Source organism: Primulina eburnea, chromosome 14, assembly GCF_022965805.1.
Source record: "Primulina eburnea isolate SZY01 chromosome 14, ASM2296580v1, whole genome shotgun sequence".
Lineage (NCBI taxonomy): Eukaryota > Viridiplantae > Streptophyta > Magnoliopsida > Lamiales > Gesneriaceae > Primulina > Primulina eburnea.
In genome coordinates this window covers 404,515-413,074 of record NC_133114.1, presented here as the reverse complement: position 1 = coordinate 413,074, position 8,560 = coordinate 404,515, and the positions used below count along the sequence as shown (strand labels likewise).

Sequence of the window (8,560 nt, the reverse complement as noted above, 5' to 3'; positions counted from 1 at the left end):
TACTTTGCAATGCTTTTAACATAATATAACATGTTTATGGCCGATTGCTTTGAACAAGATAGGCCATGCCGTTTCTCGAGATTTCTCCCTTCTCATATATTAATAGAGCCGAAAAGAGAACAAAAAGTATTCTCAAGATGATGTGAACATACACAATCTGATGTTTTGAACAGTTTTAAATTGAAATAATAACATACCATGATAGTCAAGATTAGCGGTAATTTTACGCAAACAAACTGAAGCAACAATGCGAATCATAAAACAAATATCCCATCTACGAAAGTGTAAAAATAACCAAACGTAGAGTTTGATATGCACGGCACCTTATTCATCAATTTCCCCAAAATGAGAAACATTTAGGAAGAATTTCACTTCTGAAAGCTCCCGAATTCATATTGCTGGCTGCTAAGACTGGAGAAAAAATCATTATTGGTTGATGTCGTTGAAGTGAGGCTCGATTTACCAAGTCCTGAACCAATGCCCATAGCTCTACCCTGGTAAAATGAAGGCAAAGGTCCTTTTTCTTTTTCTTCAGATCCATCAGTCAGCCCGCCAACAATACCAACATCTGTTAAGTTGACTTTCTTGGCTGCATAGATGCGACCATATACCCAAAGTATCAGTCAGTATAAACTATAATGTTTGAAAAATTGTCGGCCAGAGTTGGAAATAATTCTCAGCATGAAAATGAATAAATCGGAAAGAGGATAAGCCGATTACTTATAATACATGGGAGCTGATAAAGAAATACTCACGAGCCGTTATATTTAGGTCAATGAGTCCCCGGCTCAAAGAATCTGCCCATATTCCAGATTTTACTTGAAACGCATCCTTCTTAAGTGGAGACTTGTTTTCAAGTGAAGATCCATTTGAGTTCCCATGGTTTCCTTCACCGGAAGAATTTTGGTTGGATGCTGTTGATGAAAGATATGTGTGAGAATTGATTGAGCTAACAGAAGCAAATCCATCAAAATTGTTCAGTGGAATCGCAGCAAATGGATCAAATGTGCTGATAGTTGCATCTGATTTTGGTGCATCGTCATCAAGCTGTGGAGCTGGTTCAGGTGTAGCAAAGAAATCCATCGGTGAAGAAACAATGGGAGCAGGCTGCGAAGCAAATAAATCAACATTGGTCTGCAAGACACAGAAAATGCAAACCAATTAGTATGAGCGAGACAATATGCAGTACTACATATGATTGACCTGAGAGACAAGGAGCATTTCTTTTGAATTAAAATAATACAAACCTACAGAACCCCTTCCACAGAAAGCCAAATAAAAGTGAACTCTCCAAGTGAGAGAGATGAGGAGAAATAAGATTCAACAGGGCTTATGACATGAAACCTAAACTTCGATGACTTGTTAATATTTCTTCATATTTTCAAAGAAAAATACGCGGGCACTTTGTCCCAATTTTATCAAGAAGTAAGTACAAGTGCACATGTAATTGTACATATGCCATTGTCCACTAAAGCTTACCTGGGGCATAGGAACTTTAGCTACTTGTGGCTGGGGTGTTGCTGATACAAAAGCAGCATCAGCAAACAAATCAACCTCTGATGGATCATTTTCAGAAGTAAACTTATCCGCCGAAAAGGATATTGGCGCATCTAAGAGATCACCAACAAAATTTTGACCAAACAGATGCACTTGATTACTTCCGGCAGAAGGTTCTGTCAATAGCGAATATATTCAACAAATAAAAGCTCCAAATCAATGAGGCGGAACCTTCAGAAAAGTAGTCAATGTCTACTAATTTATGCAGATACTCATCATCAAAATGAAGCTTGACAACAAGATTACTTACTTGCACTTGAAGTCCCCCGTGGATCAAAATCATCAAAATCATCATCGCCATGCTTATCTGTCTGCGCAATTGAGCTTTGTGAGGTGATTGATGCAGATTTATCTGGCACGCTCGCTTTTGTTGTATTTGATGCGCCACTAGCTGTAGAGCCCTGACCCTTGCTGAAAATATTCTTGATATTTAGAGGAAGCAAACCACAGATTACATACGCAAACCAAAAATAAAGCAAATATCAAGACTAACATCATCTCTCGCACGAACTTAAGGCATATACAAATTAGTTCAAGAGAGTACAAAATAATGATCAGAAAATCAAAACTGCGCGATACAATATATGCATGCCCTAAACCATATGACAAACTTATAGGAAACCCTCACAAGTTTTTGGAAAAAAAACTCAGAAATATTAAGTGGTCGACTACTTTCTGATAATACTTATAACAACAAATTATAATAGAAGAAAAGGGGGATCAAATGTGCATTGCAACGAAAAAAGGAAAATATCTCAATAAGAAAAATTCAAGCAACCCAGATGAAGAAACAAAAAAACATCTTCCAAACTATTTGGGTAAAAACCAAGTCATGCACCAAAAACATGAAACACACTGCAATTTCAAATCATCGTGTTGGTCACCGAAAAAAATCATAGCATACTTTACAAATTAGAATTGTGCAGAAATTAGAAGGGAAAAAACAGTTCTTCACAGCAACAGTGCAAACCTAGAATTACGAGAAGATTCTTTCTTTGATTTGGTAGGCTTCTCGTATTTATCTTCATCATATCGATCATTGTTCTTATAACTATCCTTGATTCTATCGCCATCGCTGTTATTACCAAAACCTCCATATTTGTCGCTGTTACTAAAGCCACCGCCACTAACTGAGGACATGCTTGACTTGTATGTTATTCCAGATGATGAAAGTCCAACATACCTACAATTGATTAAAAGATCATAAATACACCATTATTGAAACATCTATATACAACCTCAAAATATGATCTTACTTATCACGATTTTCAGCAGCTTTATTCCTCGCTTCTTGTATTTTGTCTTTGTTATTTAAAAGAGCCACAATAGTTTCTGCCTTTTTTCTCACATTAATCCCCAAATCCTTCCCACTTGGCTCAACATACTCAAAACTTGCTAGAGACTAGAAAAAGTAAAAAAGTGAGATTGGACTCAGTAGGAATCTAATATGAAGACTAGGTATGTTAATTTTGGATTAGATAACAAGATAATGATCACGTCGAAATTAGGCACGAGAGAAAATGCGTACAGATATCTGAAAAGTATGTTCTACTATGTCATCAACAGCACGTTCAGATCCGTGCGCCACCAAATACTCTATAACAGCCAAAGCCTAGAGAGGAGAATCGTTGAAATTCAGTTATCAATATTTTCAAAGATAACAAACTTGTTAAACTTGATGACAAGAGAAGTAACAGATAAGAGCATCATGCAGAGATTGAAATTTTAAACGTTCAAACATGAAAAGTGTGGTAAATTCATCGCACAGTTCTTGGAAAAGGTCAATACCTTGTAAACTAAACGCCAGTTCTTGCCAGTCTCTATCAATCGCGTCCAAAGAACATTCATAACCATTTGGCATTCAGTGCTGCATGATAACCCAAAGATTTTACACCAAAGCAGCCACTTTAAGGGAAACTAAGCAAGGAATAAGATTAAAAATCTAAGCATGTGAAAGAGAATACAGAAAGTACAATTTCTTAGTGGCTTGTGCTATCTCTGCCAATGCAGTACCATGAGGACCCCAGGGTTCATCTTCTGTCGCATCCAAAACCTGACGTAATTAAAACAGACCGAAATATATCATGTTTTTACTATTTCTATATTTATGTGATGATAATGTGTTGAACGTGTCTTGCTTCAATGATAGGGGTGCATCACCTTGCAACTCGTACCAAGGATCCAGGCCACAAGAGAAACTAGTGCCTTTACTGGCTATGTTCAACTGTATATGCAAGTATATATACACACTAACCCAGAGGCAATTTTTAATTATAGAATATATGATCCACTGATACATTGAAAGCTTAACGTCCTGGTTGCTTTAAATTTCAGAGTTTGCTAGTAACATTGCCAAAATGCACAAAGCAAAGACTGGAGAATATCTACAATGTAAATAAAAGTTTTTGTTTTCTCAGGCACAAAATCTATGTTTCATGAAAAAGTTTTGAAAAGCAGGGAAACACATGGGCCGGAAACCCTTCACTGCGTGAGGAACGCTGCATTCTATTGACTTTTAATGCTGGCCATTCTACGAGTTTGAGTCCTTTATAAAGTACATATAAAGTTTTGGGGAAAAAAACAAGGACACGAAAGACAGAGAACAAAAGCTATCTTATTGGGAACTTGAGAGATGCGAGTTCAATTGGGATCAATATTCAATGCTGCAGCTGAATTTGATGAATTTTATAGTTAAGGGAATTGGTAACGATGGGGAAAACTCTTCTCAGCATTTTATCATGTCTACGTGATAGAATAATTGGATTTCCTGCAACACATATCAAGAATACAGCAACTGTGGAACTTTAAGGTGATAATTTTGCAATTTACACCCATGTTATTCTCTTATTATGACAGACTATACTAAGAATGCAAAAAATAATTATCACGAGCTAGAAACACGAGTTATCAACGCACATAAACAAAATTTAATAACTAAGTTCCTTACTAATCGGAAATTTTAAGCAGTCGATAGAACAGAAATTCCCATTAACTGAATGGTATTACCTTTTGTTCGATCTCGGGCACCTTCAACACCTTCAAATTCACCTCCCTCTTTCTGCACCACCGCACGAATATAGCACATTTGATAGCTAGAAAATGAGATCGTTAATTCAATCTTAAATAGGGGAAATAAGAATCATACATTTCACGGACAGTTTGATCGAAAACCTTCATAAAATCCATGGCTGGATCTGTGAAAATGGAAGAGAAAAAGCATAAAATCAGATTATGGTGAAATCCAGATAGATCTGAAAATCAATTCAATGATTCAAACGAAATAAGTTACGAAACCCCTCGGTTGATGTTTCTGTAGCCGATGAAAGCTGGAAGATGATTATGTTGATGGATTGGAGCCTGTTTGGATCGAGCTGCTCGGAGCCTCTGACTTCGAAACTTCACAAAGTTTTTTTTTTCTTCTTTTTGATTAGTAAGAGGTTCTATTGGTTATACATTTTTAATAATTTTCAAAAATCTATAATCTAACTTTTTATATATTTTATAAAAATTTAGTGGTATTTAATATAAATTTTTGTAAAGTTTTAAAAAATCATGTTGGTTCAAAATGGATTTTTAAAATTTTTATAAAAATCTATAGGTATTCAAAATGTTAATAGATTTTTAATGACTACATGGAATTCTATTAAATACAAAAATTAAATCCTAAGATATAACAAAAAAATGTCTTTGATTCAACCCAAAGATTGGATGTACATTTAATTGAGATCTCTAAAATTCACATACTCAATACGAACACTAAAATTTTCATTTTTTTCTCATCAATTTAATTTTCTTTTTATTTGTACTTTTTAAAAACACATTTTTTTATTATTAACAAATAGATTAAAATCAAAATTATTAACATAGTTCATCATTTTATATTTAGAGTTCCAACCACAAAAACTCATAAAATGTAAAATTGTATTTATAAAAAAGTTAAAAAAATTATTACATTACATAATTAAAAAATTATAATATTTTATTGACCAATAAATTGAAAATAATAATTTTTTTAATAAGTAAAATTTAATTTTTTTATTAATTATTATATAATATTTAATGTTTATTTATTTTTTATAATTTTATTTAATCTATATTTTGATTTTGATTATAACTCGAAATTTTGCATATGATATTTTCATTAACTTTAATAAATATATATATATATATAATTTATACGTTTATCAACACACGTATATAAGAATAACTATATTAAATTAAATATATTAAAATTTTATAAATTACCTTAATTACAAATATTTAACATACTTATTATTTATTTTCAGATACAAATTATTGTCTTGTTTATTTATTTTTGTTTAACATATTGTCAAAAACAAAATCAATATATTTATTATACAAAAAATTATTTAAAATGAATGAAATTATTTTAAGATTGATTATTTATTAATACTGAAAGTTATTGTTATGTATTTTTATAAAATATTAATTATTTAAATAAATATGTTGAATTGAATAATTGAAGTTTAATTACGATAAATTTAAATCTACAAGATTTTGTGAAAATATTTAAAAATTTGTGAGGCAAAAATAAGTAAAAATTTATCAACTCCACAAATGTTTGTTAATTAAAAGAGATCAGTAAATCTCTGCAACAAATGCATCCTCTAAGTTAAATGTATTGGTTTCCATTCTTCTAAACATTTGTATATTTTGAAATCGAAATTTAATTCAATCATCAATTTTTCGATTTCTTAAATTAAAGTCTAAACTATTTCTCTTACATCATTTTTATTCTCAATTAAACTTCAACTCATAAATTTGAAATAACTTATGATATAATATATATATATATATATATATATATATATATATATATATATATATATATATATATATATATATATATATATATATATATATATGATACCCCTATAAGGGCTCGGGTCATGGATGACCCAGGAAGTTTCATTGGGTAGCCCGTATAGAAACCAAGAGGGTGATTATTACCTACACGACTGGGTACTTCATGCATAGCCGGGTATTTACTTACCTCCCGGGCAGCTAGGGACCGGGCTTTAATGCTAAAGCCGAGGGCTCAATACCCGAGTAACTTACTTAGAGGATCTTATAGATTATAGGGAAGAAAGCGACTGGGCGGGAAGTCAACGTCTTTAGCCTGAACGTATCCCCGAAAATATTGAGAAGAAAGGGACTGGACATGCAGTCAACGTCCCTTATTCTTGGAGTACCCACGAAGCTATCGGGAAGAAAGGGACCCGACAGGCTGTCAACGTCCGAGGGTACAAGTAGTAGGTGAGCACGCGCATCAAGGTAACCCTAGCTTCCCCTTCTATAAATAACAGGTATAATTGTCATTTACAAGGTCTAGAATCTCTTCATTCGCAAGCATTCATACATATTTACTCAAGTTTTCTTCCTTGACAACCCTGCTGACTTAAGCATCGGAGTGGTCACGCCGGACACCCCTCCGGCGCCCATTCACGAGTTCCTTTCATTGTTTGCAGGTCACAGTAGAAGCCATTTACCTTGTTCAATTTCCTAAACAACACTATAAATTTTTGATTTGATCCGGTGGAGCACCCGACCCTGCTCATCCATTTCATCTGGATCGTATCATTGGTGCCGTCTGTGGGAAATTGAGACTAAGGCGTTGATATGGCTCACACGAGGAAGACTAACCAGAATAATTCCCGGGTTCAAGGAGCCGACGCAAATCATTCAAGACAAGAGGATGCTCCCCCTGATCTTATTACTATGACTCCAGCGGAGTTGGATAAGCGTATTAATGAAGCCGTAGAGAAAGCTATGGCTAGGCGGGAAGCTTCCCACCATGATATACCACTCGAGAAGGAACCAGAAAAAGAGCAGGAGCAGCAGCAGGAATTGAGGGAGGAGGAGAAGAGGGGAGAAGTGGAGGAATCCTCTGCTGGATCTAAGTCAGCAACGATAGTCGAGGAGATGTTGGAGTTAAAACAGAAAATGAAAGTCTTGGAAGGACAGCTGGAAAATCGTGGAACTTCTCGAGCGTCTGTCAAGGGACGCCCGTTTGCCGAGGCAATTATTCGGGAACCTCTTCCTGGAAACTTTAAATCTGCTAAAGTAAGGGCGTATGATGGAAACGAGGACCCGGAAGAACACTTGGCCAGGTTCGAGAATATGGCTATGCTGCACTGTTACACCGATAGGATCAAGTGTAAAGTGTTTTTGACTACGCTGGTGGACTCAGCTCAGAGATGGTTTGATGGGTTGGCTCCATTGAGTATTAAATCATTTGAGGATTTGCAGAAAGCCTTCTTACACCATTTCAGCAGCAGTAAGAAGTATAAGAAAACTGCTTTCAGTTTGTTCGAGGTGAGACAGGGGCCGGAGGAAAGTTTGAGGATGTATATCAAGAGGTTTAACAAAATGGCTTTGGATGTGCCTACTTGTGCTGCAGAGACAAAAACTACTGCCTTCACTCAAGGCTTAAAAGAGAGTGAGTTTTTCAAGTCATTAACGAAAAAAGTGCCTGAAGACTTTGAGGATTTGCTGTCTCGGGCAGAGAAGTATATCAACATGGAGGAAGCCCAGAAACAAAAGAGGGAAGCCATCAGGAAGGAAAGAGGGGACCGGGCACCTAAGCCCGAGGAGAGAGGACCACGGCGGGGTAATGCATGGCACTTTTCCCCGCATGTGCCTCTGAAAATTATCCGTGAAAGAGAAGTGCAGGAATGCAGTAGGGATCCGGTTCCCAATCATCAGCTGTCCCAACCCGAGAAAAATGGATTTTGCACCAGGCATGGTGTGTGTCAGCATAGCACCGAGAATTGTAAAGTTTTGAAAGAAGTTATGTCCCACCCACCAATCAGGGGCACGACCAGTACACCAAGAGGTCGAGAGGTCCACCTTGGACCTCCCGGCCACCGATACCTAATGCTCGAGTAGACTCAAGAAACAACCCGAGAAACGATATGGGTAGGAAGAGGGACCCAGAACCCGAGAAGAGGAGCCTTCGTACCCTGCTGCTGGACTGATTAAG

At 35.7% G+C, this 8,560-nt stretch overlaps 1 protein-coding gene across 2 annotated transcripts; it reads right to left on the bottom strand.

Annotated features, from left to right (window-relative positions):
• Positions 1-161: 161 nt before the first annotated feature.
• Positions 162-4,989, bottom strand: LOC140811828 (clathrin interactor EPSIN 1). Of its 2 annotated transcripts, none has more exons than XM_073169914.1 (12): positions 4,852-4,989; positions 4,703-4,751; positions 4,564-4,615; positions 3,531-3,610; positions 3,346-3,424; positions 3,086-3,169; positions 2,814-2,959; positions 2,528-2,740; positions 1,808-1,968; positions 1,480-1,673; positions 756-1,134; positions 162-589 (listed from the first exon to the last, which is right to left on the bottom strand). In XM_073169914.1, exons 2-12 carry the CDS (start codon positions 4,741-4,743, stop codon positions 369-371), a joined length of 1,650 nt encoding a protein of 549 aa, XP_073026015.1. In that variant the 5' UTR covers positions 4,744-4,751; positions 4,852-4,989; the 3' UTR covers positions 162-368. The 2 variants fall into 2 exon arrangements, with proteins under 2 accessions (XP_073026015.1, XP_073026016.1); XM_073169915.1 differs by having other exon boundaries at positions 4,847-4,980.
• Between the last annotated feature and the right edge of the window lie 3,571 nt (positions 4,990-8,560).

What these genes read in the sequence shown, in the direction of transcription:
- LOC140811828 (XM_073169914.1), bottom strand. Translation starts at nt 4,743, where the DNA reads ATGGATTTTATGAAGGTTTTCGATCAAACTGTCCGTGAAAT. An exon ending in ACGGGGGACTTCAAGTGCAA is followed by an intron (nt 1,674 to 1,807) that starts GTAAGTAATCTT and finishes CGCTATTGACAG; the next exon opens with AACCTTCTGCCGGAAGTAAT. An exon ending in TGACCTAAATATAACGGCTC is followed by an intron (nt 590 to 755) that starts GTGAGTATTTCT and finishes GCATCTATGCAG; the next exon opens with CCAAGAAAGTCAACTTAACA.